This window comes from Cnephaeus nilssonii (genome assembly GCF_951640355.1).
Source record: "Cnephaeus nilssonii genome assembly, chromosome: 13".
In the NCBI taxonomy this organism is placed as follows: Eukaryota; Metazoa; Chordata; class Mammalia; order Chiroptera; family Vespertilionidae; genus Cnephaeus; species Cnephaeus nilssonii.
The window spans coordinates 34,445,635-34,462,006 of record NC_137084.1 but is presented as its reverse complement, the minus strand read 5'-3'; the positions used below and the strand labels follow the sequence as shown (position 1 = coordinate 34,462,006).

At 43.0% G+C, this 16,372-nt stretch overlaps 1 protein-coding gene across 4 annotated transcripts in view; it reads left to right on the top strand.

The window, feature by feature from the left end:
* TEAD1 (TEA domain transcription factor 1) overlaps nucleotides 1-16,372 on the top strand; it is a 252,832-nt gene that overhangs the window by 175,909 nt on the left and 60,551 nt on the right. For 2 of the 4 annotated variants that reach the window (XM_079787218.1, XM_079787219.1), the window contains exons 3-5: nucleotides 6,530-6,594; nucleotides 8,976-9,038; nucleotides 9,128-9,190. In XM_079787218.1, coding sequence (XP_079643344.1) covers nucleotides 6,530-6,594; nucleotides 8,976-9,038; nucleotides 9,128-9,190 — 191 coding nt within the window. The remainder of the gene's footprint in view (nucleotides 1-6,529; nucleotides 6,595-8,975; nucleotides 9,039-9,127; nucleotides 9,191-16,372) is intronic. The other 2 variants (XM_079787220.1, XM_079787221.1) reach the window with 2 other exon arrangements.

Below are 16,372 nucleotides of genomic sequence, written 5' to 3'. Positions count from 1 at the left end.
CCTGCATGCCCCCTACTGGGGATCGAGCCCGAAACCCAGGCATGTGCCCTTGACTGGAATGGAATCCAGTACCCTTCAGTCTGTAGGCCGATGCTCTACCCACTTAGCCAAACAGGCTAGGGCCGTCGGTGCTTTTTGGTTGTTGACTTTGATATCCTAAGATATTTTTTCCTTTAGATGAGCCTCAGCTGAAACAAAAGGGTCCATGGCTAGAAGGACTTTTAACACCATCTTGCAGAAATGAGCAAGTCCTTTGTAAACCACTCTGTCAGTGTGGGCACTGCTGCTCTGTCCTCCAGAGGATGGAGCCACACTCCATGGTGCTGTCACTCATGGAAGGCATCTTTCTTTGCTTCTTTCCACTGGGTCATCTGCTTTTCTTTTTTTACTTTATATTGGTGATTCAGGGTCAAACATTGGGGGAAGCAGAGAAAAGATGGGTGCCATTAGTTCTTGTTCTCTGTGACTTGATGATGTGGATGGATGGAGCCATGACATGTACTGAAATGATAGATGTAAGGCAGAAGGGACACAAGCCAGCAGCGAAGAGGCCAAGGCCCAGGACTGCGGATGTTTAGGGAGGGAGGGGGGAGTCATCTTCAGTGGGAAGGTTCATGAAGGATGAGGCATTTGAAAGGTGGACAGAATCCAGACACGTAGAAATGGTCAAGGGCAATACAGGCTGTGAAAGCAATTGCGTGCTCAGGTACAGAGCTCAGAAAGCTCAAGGTGTTAACAACATTTTAATAGTCTACTAGTGCTATTAGGCTAACTCAGGGTTTGTGAAGACCCTATGGCGGCAACCATAGCATTGGTACCCCTTTGGTACAGCTTTGGTTTAGCAGCCAAGAGAAGCTTGAGTTTTCTTTCTGATTCTGAATCTTTTAGCCTGGGAATCCTCACATATCCCTCCCAGTGAAGGGAATGCCAGCAGAGAGCTCCTCTGAGTGCCCCAGGTCCAGGCCAGTTCAGCCCTCTCTGGGTGTGAGTTGGCCTAAGACATGGCTGCAGCCAAGGAAGGGAGCGGTCCACTTGTTACTTCTTCCTTTGTGGCTCCCTGACTCCATTCAATTACAAAGTGGCTCTTAGGCTGTTAAAGCCCAGTGTCTCTGGGCTGCAATTTCTAGCCACAGACCTTGCATTTGCTGTGCCTCAAACATGACCTTGAGGCCACATCCCATTACGCACACAGCCCACAACAACGTTAACCAGTCTTCTGTCTGAGTAAGGCAAGCACAGTGCAAACTCCAGGTCTTTCTGCAGAAATCTCTCTCTATTGCCCCTTTAAGCAGGAAATTTCATGGCAATCGGGATACAGGAGAAGCCGATGATGGGCTCAATTTCAACTGTGTTATGTTCTTTAGGAGAAAGGAAACATAAAATAAAAACGGGATTGCGATGCCTGGTGAAGATCATAGTATGAAAATGGCAGGTCAGGCTGTGTTTATCTTTGCTGCTGCCTGTGGGAAAAGGAAGGGCAGCTGCAGCTATCAAATCTCAGACTTAAAGAAGTGATAGGGTGTGCATTTCTGAAGGGAATTTTATGATTCAGAGAACCAGTAGTATAATGACACTGAGTGGTGAAGTGTGACATTGCCACTCAGCTCTATAAGCTATTACGGATTTATAGGAGATGAGTCCTGACTGCTGTGGGTGCTATGAGTGCAGAACCTGGAGACTCTTGAGCTCAGAAAGAGAGTGCCATGGTCAGGAAGCTTGAGGGGCAACAGACATGTGTTGTGTGTTGTTGTTTTTTGTTTTTTGGAGGTTTTTTTTTAGTGTCCCAGTTTCCAGCTTATGTATTTAAAGAAATGCTGCTTCCTCTGTCTGAAATGGTCTTTATCTGTTCCCCTCCATTTTACCTGTCAAAATCAGTCTTGTCACTCTAGTTAGTGATATGCATGCTGAAGTATTTAGGGGGGAAGTGTTATGCCTGCCATTTATTTTGAAATGCAGTAGCAACATCAATAAAATAAGATGGCTTGGTAAAATACATAGAGGAATGGAGAGATGGGAAAGATGTGATAAAGCAGGTATAGAAAAAGTGAATGGTAGATTCTAGGTAGTGGCTATATAGTGATCACTGTAAAATTCATTCTGTAAAAAACTTTTCTGTATGTATGAAATTTTTCATAATAAAATGTTGGAGAAAATATAAACTATCCTTAAAGGCCTAGCTTATGGCCCACCACTTTGGGGAAGGCTTTCTAGATTCCCTGAGTTTTTTGTGGCCAAATACCCATGCACGCTACTAGAACCTCTTTCATGGCAATAGTTGTCATCTGACGTGTAGAGCTGATTTGCTCTTGTCTCTTAGCCCTTGTGTGGGACAGTGAACTCTTTGTTGGCAGGCAGGCAGTCCTCTCTTTATATCCCTGATGCATCAGACAGGCATCATAGGCACAAAGTAGATGGTCCTCACATGACTGTAGGGTTAGTTTAGGAATATAATGATTAACTTTAAAGTTAACTTCGTTGAAATTCATTTTTGTAATGTAAGGTTCACTGGATGAAACACCACCGTGTGTGTGTGTGTGTGTGTGTGTGTGTGTGTGTGTGTGTGTGTTTGGAAGAGAGAGAGAGAGAAATGAGAAATGAAGGTTCACATTTCCAATGCCCAACATCCTGATCATGGCTGCAAATAAGACGGTGCTATGTGGACCAGAGACCCATTGCCAGTTACACCCATGGTGACTGGTGCCGCTGAGCTCCCTATCCTTGGTAAGGGAATTCTGTAACTTAGTACCAAGATTCAAATCCAGAGCTCTGGACTGTATGGATCCACTCCCTTTAGAGGGCCAGGCTATAGAAAGAAAAATAGGTCTTAGGACGTCTTATCAGGGTCACTGACAAGAATCCATTCAAAACCTAGTTGATTTCCCCAAAATATGTACAACCCCAAGCAGCCAAAAATATATTTCAAAATCTTTGGAATGGCATACTTGTTTCCTAACAGGTGAGCATATTTTAATTCTGGGAAGATTTAGAAATAAAAGTAAAAGATGTTAATAGAATCAAAGCTATAGTATTAGTATTTTTACTTGAAGGATATATGCATATTTGATATTTCAAGTGATTATTTAAAATAAATTGCCCCCCCCAAATAAAATAAAATAAATTGGCCCATTTAACAGGTTAGCCTGTATTTCTAAATTAAAATGTGCCAAGGGGCAATTAATTTAGACTTGATTTGGGGGAGGGTAGAGGTCTTACTAGATTTGTAAGCAATATTGGAGTATTTAAGATAATTTATTAAATTTCTAAGAGTTGTTTAAGGAAAGGTTTTTTAAGTTGAATCACATAGTTCTAATATTGAAAAGAATTAAATACATTATAAATTCAATACAGTTTTAAATGTTTAAAGGAGTTTAGGTTTATAAAATGGGCCAACCATTATTCAAATGGACCTTTGAAAGTGATTATAAAAATTGTAATATATGAATTGAACTTAAAATTTCAGAATGAACTAGGTATTAAAGGTTTTTCTTTAAAAAAAAAAACCTAAGCAAATGAAATATATATTTTTATTAACAGATAAACCTAAATAGTGTTTTTCTGTGCACATAGCCACTCTGATGGTCATTAAAAAATTCATATGAAATAAATTGATTAACACTGCTTCAATCACAATAGATGCTTCATATTTGAATTTTTAAAATTGTAAAAACAGCACAGTTAGAGTTGCTCAGTGGTTGAGCATCAACCTGTGAACCAGGAGGTCACTATTTGATTCCAGGTCAGGGCACATGCCTGGGTTGTGGGCCTGTTCCCCAGTAGGAGGTATGCAGGAGGCAGCTGATCAATGATTCTCTCTCATCATTGTTGCTTCTCTCTCTCTTCCTCTCCCTTCCTCTCTGAAATCAATAAAAATATATTTTTAAAAATTATAAAAATAAAATAAAAGTCTCTTTCTAGGAAAAAGAAAAATTGAATCAATGATATTCCTTAACGAGGCAAGAAGAAACACATAAGAACCTCAAGTTAATTACTCTTTATGGCTTGAAATATGGTCTAAAAGAAACACACAGTTTTGAAGGGTCATCTTGTAAAGCATAGGGACGTGAGAGTTATGACAGGCGTTCAGTGAAATGATGACGGTAGCATAGCGCTCTGCACAGTAAATACCCAGTGAGCGCCTATTGGAGAAGTACCAATTTTTAGAAGTATTGTAATCAACATACAAGTTGATATTGTTTAACTCTAAGGGGTGCCATTTGTGTAGACTACAGGGTCTACGCAAATGTGGCCATCTTAAATATTGACCTCATTCATTCAGCCAAGTGCCATAAGAAATTAAAAGTTAGTTGTATAGGTGATGTATCACATGTAACAAGTAATTCTGTCTACTTTCACAGAGAATTTGCTCGTGTGAGGCAGGAGACATTTTTGCCATCTGGATAAGGTTCAGATAAAATTGAACAGGGTGCACAGTGAGGCCCCGAGCTGGAGCATGCTTGGCTCCTCTGCAGACATTGTCATTTAGGTCTGGCTTCTGGTAATTAGGCACTCCTAGCTGGGCTCTGCTGTCCGTGAGCCTTTGAGACAAATTGCAAAATCTGTACAACCATCGGAGAGATGGAGAAGTAGACCCGATGACACTACAAGGATATATTGGCAGTTCTCAAAAAAGTTTGAAAGGGAATCCTTAGAGAAGCAATCCTTAAAACTGAATTTCCAGGTTCTTTTTCTGCAATTGAATGGTGAGTTCAAGTTATAGAATCAGGATCTGAGAAGATCCCAACAGGCTGGAATGACAGGCTTGATCTAATGGGATGAAATACAATAGGAACAACTGTCAGGTTCTGTATTTGGATCTGAAAATTCTAACTATGCTTAAAAGGACTGGGCACAGATATGAAAAGAACCTAGGAGTTAAAATCGACGCAAGTTGGCAGTTTATCATGGTCCCCCCAAATCAGAGGCAGTGCTGCCTGAGCAGGTGGAGTGTTTGGGACGAGTGAGGTGATTACCCACTCTGCTGTGGAGCTGTCCCAGCAGGAGCATCCCTGCAGTTCTGGGCTTCAGGCTTTGCAAGGAAAACAGACAAAGGATGGTCACAGGATTTGTGGGGGGAGTGCTCCAAAGCTTGTCACAGATAACAAAGGAGCAGGGGAGGCTTGGCCTGGACACAATTCCAGGAGGACCTGAAAGCCGTCATTAGTATCTGAAAGTTAGTCATGTGCATCAGTGACTAGCCTTGATTCTTGTGAAGAGGAACAAGAAGAACCTGAGGAAGAAAGTTACAAGAAGCCACAGATAAGGAGGGTCCTTTTAATCTTAAATGTTTTAAGATGAAATGGACCGCTTCCTGAATTCTAGAAGTGCTGGCTTCGGCTAATAAGGACTTCGACTTTTAAGAGTGAGAATGGATGACCCATAGACACTTTCCAGCCCCAAGCCTCCACGATTCCTTTGTCTTCTAGGGCTGATGGTGCATTGCACGGTCCTAGCACAAGCAGGGGGTAGACAGAGCCGCGCTTACAGGAATGTTCTAGACAATGATGGGACAGTATTTAGAATTCTTAGACAAGATTTCCACAAGGACACTCTTGCATTGGTCTTCATTAGTGCTGCCAATTTTTTCCTCTGCCAGGGGAGGTCTGGTGGACGTGGCCACTGTCTCAGCAGAGGCTGTGTTATTTCCTTGTTTGTTCTTTCAGTAGGAGCGGAGCTTGGGGAGTAAGACCAAGTTCTTGCTCTCTTCAGGGAGTATGTCTGGGAAGTAAGACAGCAAGCACAAATTATACAACTAGCTATACAGTTATGATTATAGTTACAGTTTGAACCCATGTCTTGTAAGAGTGGGTTTTTATGTCATGTAGTATTACATTTCCTCACTCAGCTTTGGGGCTATACTTTCCTGTTATAGTTCTTTGAAGTCACGTAATCTGTTTGAAATTTCTCTCTCCTGGCGGGGTACTGATGGAAAGTTTTTGGGTATACTTTTAGACATTTTCTCCCCCCTCCCCCTGCCCCCCAAAGATTATAAAGCCTTGAGGAGGTTGAATCATTCTTTTTCACAGACACAGTCTTGTGTGTAGGTACTAGTGCAGTGACTACTTTCAGGGGGTGTCTGTTTTCATACTATTAACTTATCATTGTAGGGTTTCTGTAGCCACAGCAGCTCATTACTCTAACTAGAGGTAACTACAAGTAGAAACCTGGGTGAGGAGGAATGGATATGAAAAATAAGACTAGAACAGACGGGGTTTGCAGATTTCCACACTAATGCTTGTATTTGTTGCTTATACAAGTGACCACCCATTTAGATGCAAGCATGCAAAGAAACAAAAAGGCACATTTTTAAAAAGCAAATTTCTATCCTCAATTGCCGATTGTAGTTCAGAATTAATGTCCCTCATCTTATTTTCTCCTAGTAAGTATTTTTGCAAACAACAATGGCACTGTTTTATTTTCCTAGCATTAATAAACTTACAGCTGCAACAGATTCTGAATTATATTCGTAGCTTTCAGAGGCATTTTAAAAATGTTTGTGATCCACCTTATTGTAAATTCTTCTTTCTTGCAGGTAGGAATGAATTGATAGCCAGATACATCAAACTCAGGACAGGGAAGACGAGGACCAGAAAACAGGTAAAATAACCTCCCTGGAAATTGTGCATGTCAGCGAATGGCCCAAGGAGGCATTTTGGCTGCAGTGGCTGTCTGTGCTTTGGCTCCTAGGAGCCCCCATTTTGAGTTCCCTGTAAGGACGTCAGTGATGTTTAAATTGGTGTTTTAAATTGGCTCAGTTTTCACTGTTCATCATTTCAGTGACCCTTGACTATGTGGTCTTAAGAGCCCTTTTTATACATATGGGAAAGTTTTACTAAGGACAGTGTATAAAACTGCTCCTGCACCGTATTTTAAAAGTTATACTTCTTTTCCAAACTATGCATCTGCAAACACTACAAATGCTGCAGGTGCAAATATACTTGCAAGCCATGAAATTTTGAGATTTTTGTGCATTGTGAAATCCTGGAACAACTACAATATTAGTCATCATTTCAATGAAAAAGTAACACTAGCAGCCGTGAGTATTGGCCTGAATATGATACTGAATGATGTGCGTCCAGGGAACCGTTGCTCCTTAAGCTATGGCTTTGTGTTAGTAGCTGCTGTGACTGAAATGAAGTTACAACGTAAATATATTTGTGCAGAGCAGTGTCAGGCATTTCCTCTGCCCTTTGTCAAGGCTCTGGCTCTCTTTTTTTCTGATGTAAAGCAGCCCAAATCTCTGACCCAGTTCAAAACTGGAATGGATGAGAAATTCCTGTTTAACTAAAAACAAAAAGAAAGAAAGGGGAAGGGGGGTGGGGTCAAACATCTCATGGGTGAGCTGTTAACAGCAAAAAAAAAAATATTTTATTTTTTAATGTTGACCTATGCTGATGGATCTGTGGATTTTAAAAATTATGAAACCAGAAGGCAAGCTCAACTGTGGTCTCATTAAGCCTGAGCAGCAGATTCCAGTCCTCTGCTCAGTGACGAGTTGTTTTCATGAGTGTTTATGATGGGGGAGAGCTTTTCCCCAGGAATGCTACATGTGCCCCAGCCGGAGCCTGGCTGCTGAGTCAGCACAGAGGGAAGTGGCCTCCTGCCAGTGCTCAGGCGCAGGACATTGTCTGTTCTGTGATGTTCCCCTGACAGTGTGCAGTGGTCCTCATTAAGTCTGAGAATCACATCAGACCAAAATTCGGTTGGAAACAAGTAAAAGCAGGGGCCGGATGGAGGTGTGAGGAGGATGGGGGAGTTCCTGCTTCTCTGTAATTTTTTTTTTTAAGGCAAAAATTGAAAAAAATTTAATAATTTAAAGACAAAGTTAAAGATACAAGGATTTTGTATTATCATAAATCCTGTTTTTATAGAGTTGCTAGAGTGTTCAAAATTAAGTCATTGTCTCATAGTCTGAGTCGCTGAACTATTACATTGGAGGTTCTAAAATTTTGAAACACAAAAACAGACAAGATCTAATTCCCAGCACGCGGAACGTGCTGGGTCTGGGCCGTCTGCTGGTCCGTGGGCTCTGGTCATGTGCCCAACCCCTTCACTGGGGGACTATTCTAAATTTAACCAAGTCCTGTGGAAAGAGATGCAAATTTGTTTACCCAGTGGAATCATTGTGTCTCAGAAGCCAGGCTTGGCTTGGTTTCCACACCCCGGCATCCTGGGGATGTTTTGAGGCAGCAGTTGGTGATACCTCTCCAATGTGAATTTGTTGTTCAGCAAATCCGTGTGGTTTTCAACCCAGATTTTTAACAGGGTGGCTGGCTGGCTGTATTCACACTTTGCGCTTTGTAATAATATGCAAATCCACTTGGCGCCCAGTCAATACCCAAAAGAGTGGAAGGATTAAAGATACTTATAAGGGGGGAAATGCTCTGCTAACTGGGTCTTTCCATTTCACTTTGAGATCTAATTTACATGTCAGTATTATTTTAACATTTGCTACAGAATCCAGAGCTCTTAATGAGATCAGAATACAACCGACAGCTTCAGCTTTTTGATTGTGCAGAATGTGCTAATTAATTTATGGATCGTCTCTTCTAAATTGAGAAAAAGGGATTTTCCCTCTCTATACTGAGAAGCTATAAATATTTTCATTTACCTCTACCCCCACCTTTTTAATTTTATAACGAAAACAACCCCACTCTCCCCCTCTCATCCCGTGTTCGTGATTGTTCCCGGGTGAGAAAAACACTAGATTAGCCTGAACTTTCCTCCTGAATCAAGTCACTGCAGTGATGACCCAGTCTGAAAAGCTGAGAGCAGCGCTGGGGGCTTGGTGTCTGGCTGGGACTGTGTATTCCTAACTGCAGAGCTTTGTTGCGATGCAAATAACCTCCCCCCCCACCCCCACCCCACCCCACCCCAAACCCTCCTAAGGAGTAGCAATTTTATATTTGATTTCCTTTTTTTGTTTTGTTTTTTGTTTTGTTTTGTTTTGTTTCCCCTCATAAACCCGAACAATGTAGGTGTCTAGTCATATACAGGTCTTAGCAAGAAAGAAAGTTCGAGAAATTCAAGCCGCCATTAAGGTACGTCTGGCTTGCCCAGTTGTAGGGGGCTTTTCATCTCCATGGTTACAGGCTTTTCCTTTGTTTTCCTCCCTTCCCCTACCCTGCAGGTGTCTAGTCACATTCAGGTTCTTGCCAGAAGGAAATCTCGTGATTTTCATTCCAAGCTAAAGGTATGCGCTTTCCTGCTTTTTGGCTTGTGGTTGCTATGCATCTCACTTCCTGTTTTCCATGGTGACTGGTGAATGCCTGGTGCTGGGATTCTCGTAACCTAGTTTCCTCGCATGCGAGAGCTGTTTACATTTCTTTGTGTCTAATCTCTCTGTTTCTGAACTAGCCTCACATTAAGCCCAGTATGTGTGCGCGTGTGTGTCCTTAATAACAATGCAAATGCAGCAGAGAGCTGGTCTTGATAACTTTTCAGCACAAAAACTGATTTTTTTTTTTAACCTTCAAATATCCACCAAGCAGCCCTGGGCTAGGAGAGGGAAAAAAAAATCCAGGGACACAAAGTTGGTGTGGAAATTATAAACAAGAATCATTTCCACAGTGGTCATCATGAAATTACTTTTAATAAAATATTTAGAAATTAATTTGTACTTTTGATGTATTTTTGAAAATACTCAGAAAAAATACAACCTGTTCATATAACTTTTTTCATGTGTTCTTCTAACACAGAGAGTATTTTCTGCCAGATTTCTTCCACAGTGCTTAATATTGTTTTCTAAGTTAAAAAAGAAATTTAAGGTGAGACCTTAAAAACAAACAAACACAGGTCTTAAAGATGGGAAAGCTCCTATCAAATCCATATTTGCAGTTCCATTTATAATTGAGTTTACTGTAAAATGTTTTTACACGTGCCTCAGTTTCCGTCCCTTAAAAATATATTTCATAGCAAAAATGGAGGCATGGACAATATTTTAAATACACGTTCTCCCTTCCAAAATTGGCAGTAAAGCATGTGTGATGTTCCCCACCCCCATAATTCCATTTTAGAAATGCAGAGATTATAGGAGGAATTTTTATAATAAAAATGAATTTGTAGCTCATATTGTTGCCTTTCCCACATGCCATTTTTGGTTCTGTCCTGTTTTTTTCCACACATTAAATAAATTCATGTTTTCATTGTAAACCTAAAGAATAGCGTGTAATTTCACAGCACTGAGTGGTGAACACTGGGACCCTTCCCAAAGTCCTCCAACTTTTTTTTTTTATGCAAACAAGTCTGGCTGTGGAATAGCGCTAGTTACCAGGAAGGAGCATTTGGTGTGCCCTCTGCAGTGGGCAGCATGCTGGCTCGCTCGCACGTGTGGCTGATGGTGGCTGGCTTTTAGCTGCACTGGCTGAGCAGTCAGAAGACTAAGATAACTTCTTAGATCCTGCTTTTTAACCAAAGGTGCATTCCTCTCTATGTGGATGTAACTTCCTCAGTATTTGCTCAAGTTCTGACTGTTTCTAGTTTCTCTGTGCTAACGGATTAACGGTGTACAAAGAAGTGTACCGACATCAATTTTGTGTTTCCATCTGAGATGTTATAAATTGCTCTATTTCTACGCTGTCTGTGGGGTTCCTGTGGACTCTCCAGGGCACACAGCCCTAAACTGAAAACCCTATAAGTGATGCATGACACTCTCCTGTTCAGAAGGGGTCCCGTGGGGTGCTGGAAGCACTCCTTCTCTCACTTGGTGATTTAAGAATCTTCTCCAATGGAAACCGTCTTGCCATTGCTTTATACATATCACACACATAAACATACAGTTGTATTTGTGTTTGTTCTTAAAAAATAAAAAGACTTCCCCCACTTACAACCCTGGCCCACTCTCCTGTGGAGCAGACACAAGGAGGAGGCAGAGACAGAGGCAGTCGAGAAGCAACTGGCTCCAAATTTCAGCTCCAAGAACCACCTCCATCTTCCTGTAGCTTCTTTCCTTTCTCTCTACCACATTATTCTCAGAAAAATGGAGGCCTTTGTTCTTCCCATCACCTAATACCAATTGCTTGTTCCAGGCATGGCGCTCATCACGGTGGGCAGCTAACAGCCAACCCCTTATTCACAGAGCTGGCCATGCAAAGGGGACTGTGAAATTAGGGCACTGTTGGATAAGTGTTAGCAGGAAGAGCCAAAATAAAATGTGGAGGGAATCCCAGGGACGAGCGGCCTGGAGGACGTGCTGCTGTTTGGGAACGGAAAGGCAGGAGGCGGGGTGGTGCAGAGCCTCTCCCACATGTTCTCCCATTTACCCGTACTACACAGAAAGTTCCAGCCATTACGCAGATTTGAGTAATATTTAGGAGACCAGGGTCCCAGGAGTTTAATTCACTTGCCAAAAGCCAAGCCTGATAAGTGTCAGAGTTAGGATTTGAACTCAGGTCTTTCTGAATTCTACACCACTGCTCTTTCAGATAGGGTGTTACCTCCTGGAGGTGGGAGAATGTTTTCAAATCGAAGGCTTCACGTCAGCACACACTGTAGATAACCTGTCACCCCTCCCATCCCTTGGAGCTAGGCAGGCAGCCCTTGCTACCAGCCTTTCCTCAGCACCCACATTTTAGAAGACGACTTTTTGAGCTCGTGCTCAAAATATGGACTTAATTTGTGATTGACACTGTGGTGATTGTCAGTAACCCAGGGTGATGTGATCATAGCTGCAGTACTGCTGTGTCACCACTCTGAGGGCATTAGGACAGTTGAGGAGAATAAGGTTGTCACATGCCTGCAGAGATGTGGCTGCTTTGACCTCCCAGGGGCATTATATATGAAAGATGCCCTCCTTAGCCTCCCCTAGCAGCCATCCCCAGGACATGGGCTCAGGTCTTAGGACCTCGTAGGAGGAGTAGATCTCACCGCTCCGTCTGTACTTGCTTGTTCAGCTGGGAGTCACACACATTTGTGGGAGGCAGGGATGAGCATCCTCGCTGAGATCATTGTGGGTCAGGCTTATAGCCACATCTGCTTGGCCTCCCACACTAACTAATGAGATAAAGTCTCTACTGAAAGTTGAAGTCATCCCCACCAACAACAAGGATAGCTTCTGAGCAGGCACTGAGGTAGCAGGGAGTATCCAGACTTACTAGAGACGCTGTGCTTTGCCTGAGAAGATGTAGCAAGGCTTCCTGGAGACGGTGGCTGGTGACTGACCATCTCAGGACCTGTCCTTGCAGTTCCTGCCTCAGCCAGGCTGCTCACTGTTCTCCACATGCTCAGAAGTCTAAGGAGTTCTGTTCTCTGGGGTGGACCACGGCGTGTGGCCCTCTCGTGGAGGCTGAAGCCCAACTCCATTTCCCTGTCCTCCTTTGGAGTTTGAATAAGTGGTTGGCTCTCACCTGGGGCCACTGCCAGGTATGGCTTCCCCATGAGCCCGCTTTGCCTTATAGGCTCTCTTCACTTCCTGGGGAAGGGTGTAGTAGAATTTTTTTAGTCTAGTGGTTTCCCAGACATTTTTAAGCAGCAAAACTCATGTTTCAGATTGAAATCTTACTTGAAACCTTCAACATATAAAAGAATAAAGGCTGTTTTAATTGAAGCTCAGACTCTCTCATCCTCAGCCATGGCTTCTTTGGCTGTTCCATTGAATAAGGTTTGAAAAACCACCGTGCTTTAGGCAGAAGGAAGAAGAGATGTCTGCCTCTCAGCTTTCCCTCCTAACCTTACAGGAAAAGCTCACATGTCCCATTTAAGTTTTTAGTTCTATAGTCTGTTCTGCCATATTCCTCCAAAGAAAACACTCAAGAAGAGAGTGGTCATTCTCATGTCAGTTACGGATGAGTCATCCTCACTACACAAGTCTGTTGAGTGAGTTCCAAAGGTCAGCTTAGCAGCAGCTAACAGCACTGCTTCCCAGAGTGCTTGTTTGTGAGCCACATCCCCCTTTTTGTGTGTGGACCTTAATCCTGTTTTAATTTTTATAACCAAATGTGTTATAGTAAAAGTTTAAGATTCTGTGTCGAGTCCAACTCTAAAAGCACAGAAGTGACGACTTAATTCAGTCCAGTCAACTTCTCATTGAGCACCCGGTGTGCTCTCGACTCCCTAGTAGAAGTCGGGCACAGAGAATTACAAGCAGAGTCTCTGTTCTTGAGGAACACTAAACTTTTCTGTTATTTTTTGGCTACCTTTGGGGAGAAGACAAGATTCCCAGTAGATTGTCCTCAGCTGGGGATAGGTGGGCTCTGCAGGAAACATTTAAGAGAGTCGTGCAAAGATTGCATAGTGAGTGGGTGCTTAATCCTGAGGGTGGGGGATTAAAAGAAAGCCTCGTGGAAGAGGTACCCTTAGAACTGAGCAAAGAGGAAGGCAGAACTTCAACTGAGATATGGGGATGTTTGGGGAACCATGAGGAACTCCATCTGGTTGGAGGCAATGGATGGGAAATGCCACCCGAGGAACCTAACATTCATGGGATCACCCTATGGAAAGTGAGGTTCATCTGTGGGCCATGGGGAGCAGGCGGGGTGGGGGGTTGACATTTACTAATTTAGGGGTTGCTGTAAAGTCTGAGTGAGAGAGATGCATGGACCAGGGCCCACCACACACATACCCTTGGGGCCTAAGGGCACTCATCGGTCCTTATCATCACCCCTGGCTGGCTCCCCATTCCAGTCCACTTAGACTGCTGTGTACACTTTCTTCCTCACTGTTTGTAGAGTAAATTCTGTTTAAAAGATCTATCCTTATTAAGTTGGAAAGGGTGCACCGCAACTGTTCAATGGCAGCATTTGAAACTTAGGTTATTAAAGGTTGGGTTCTCTTAAAATCATGGCAAGTAACTGAAGGTGTGCATCAAAATTAACCATGACGTTTTTGTTGTTGCTAAATTTAAAATGTAACAGAAAGTTAAAAAATGCAGAGGCCATATTAAACATTCATGCTTGTACCATTGGAAATGATCATTTTCATTTTGACATATTTTCAAAAGTTCTTTTTAAGTGAAATCCAACGGCAAAAAATTGTTCTTATGTTTTCTAATTCCCTTTACCCACCCTCATTTCCCAGCGGATCTCAGTCTCTCTCTGCCCCCATTCCTCCACCAGCCGTGTCTTTTCCTTGCCATTTATTTTCCTGAGAAAAATCAAATCTAATGCAAATGGTCTCTTCTTCTTTGCCCCTGTCTTAAACGAATTTAGATTGTTACCCACTATCTACTATGAATTTGTGCTGAAGCCATTGGCACCAACATGAGACTTTTTCTCTACAATTTATAGCACCCTAAACCAAGATAGACTTGGCTGACAATTTGGGATCGCCTTGGACACAGACACAACGATAAGGGGCAAGACAGTCCAGGGAATAGTGAAGTGGTCAAGGAGTGGTGTGAGGAGACGAAGAGCCAGGAGCAGAGGGACTGGGCAGTAGGAAAAAGGAGCGAAGGGGTCAGCAGAGCGCCACTGAGATTCAAGAGCCAGCTAACATGGATAAGGAAGTGCAAGGCATTTATGACCAGAGTGCCAGAATTTTGGACATTAAACATATACTTTCAGATTCATTTTAATTTTTAAATTTTTTAAGAAACAAGTCTGAGTGCTAACTGCTGCTCGCAAAAAAGAGCTTATCATGAAGGGAGCCATTTCTCAGGGATGGGAGTAGCATATGTTTGGCCCCTGCCCAGACAAAATCCTTTTGACCCACTACTGTTTGGGTACTCGGTGGGTTCTAGGTGACCCACAGCATTGTAGCTGGGCCTGGTTCTAGTTATAAAGCAGAAGATGGACCCATGCAGTCACACTGTGCAAGTGGCTTGTCGGTCTGTGGAGCATGCATGAAGGAACTCCAAGGATGATGACTGAGAGCTCAGCTCACCCTTGGACCTTCTGTCACCAGCTGCATCCACAGCAGAGTCACCCACACCAGCATTTCATTTATGGCCAGCATATCTGCGTCTCCCCTAGTTTAGGCCCTCCTTCAGTTGAGCAGTGAGAGGCAGCAGCCTGTCTGGGAGACTTACATGGTCTGAGGACAGGCCTGAAGCTTAGAAATTATTCTCTACCTTGAATTATTCCACTCACCATTAATGTATCAAAAGATCATTACCTATGTTTTTAAACTCCAGGGATTTATTATCCCAGCATGTAGAAAGAACACAAAAACATTCTTCATGCATTAAGCAGTCTTTTCTTTCCTACTTAAGAGTTTCCTGTTCTGAGTCTCTATATAGAGTTCAACTTTCCTGAGATCGTCCAGGCCCTGCGCAGAGACCTTTCCCCAATAGCCGCAGAAAGGCAGTCCTTTATTTGCTGGCTTCAGAGGCTTGTGGGAGCCACTGCTAAGCTCTGCAGACCACCACACTGTGGACCATTGTCACCTTCCTGTAAAGGTGGACCAGGACATTTCTGTTCTGGAGTGTGTTTTGATGAGTACAACTCAGAACAGTAGTAAGAAGATGAGAAGTCTTCACTCTGCCCTAACCTTAGCAGGAATACATCTTAGGCAGTTGATGTATTCGTGTCAAGCTCCGGATGTGTATTAAAGAAAAGCCTGTCCTTGCTGGCATTGCATCATCCCAGTGCAGTAAAAAAAAAAAAAAAAAAAAGGCCCGAGTTTCTGTGATTGTGTCCAGTCGTTGGTGACTAATTTATGAGCTACATGTGCTCCCCGAGGCCATTTTCTTCATTCTCACCCTGGTGGCCTTTGTGATTTGATTTCTGAACAGGCCATTCTTCCCAATCTGCCATTCCTTCCAATAAGCACAGAGCTTAAAGTTCAAAATTGTTGATTTAATTCTCTTGGGGAGTTCAAGAACTTCACTGAAGCATTGCTGCAGTCCACACTGCTACATCCTGGTTGTACCACCACTGATTCCATCCAGGGATGGGCTAGTCCACAGGGAAGACAAACCTCACTCCCCATGGCCGTCTGAGCCGCTCTGCTCCCTCATGAGGTGGCCGTTAGCAGCGCACAAGGCAAAGGAAGCCTGGAACAGCCCCGTTCTTTGTCTCAGCGCCAGCACCAAGATACTTGGCCTTGTCACAGGATTTGGGAAATGATACATTGCCTTTCCTGGCATCTCCCAATCTTCTGGGAGTTCTTTTGCATTCATGACATGTCCCCTGCCTCCTCAACAATATTTTCATTACCTTGTTTTTAACTTAACCTAGTTAAAACAAAGATTGGAGACAGTTAATTTCTCATGTTTGGGTGTGATGGAATTAGGACCTCCCACCAGCGGTGTGGTGATGCAGAACTTAGCATAAAAGAGGACTGAACACATTTATCTTTCCATGTGAACTGAGCCAGGTCTGGATTTTCTTTTTAAGGGTGACAGAAACAGCCTCATTCTACATTTCTGTCCCTTCAGAGAGAAATCCCATTGTTAATTGGCCTCCAATGTAGACAATGCCCTAGAATAGCAGTGAGCCCC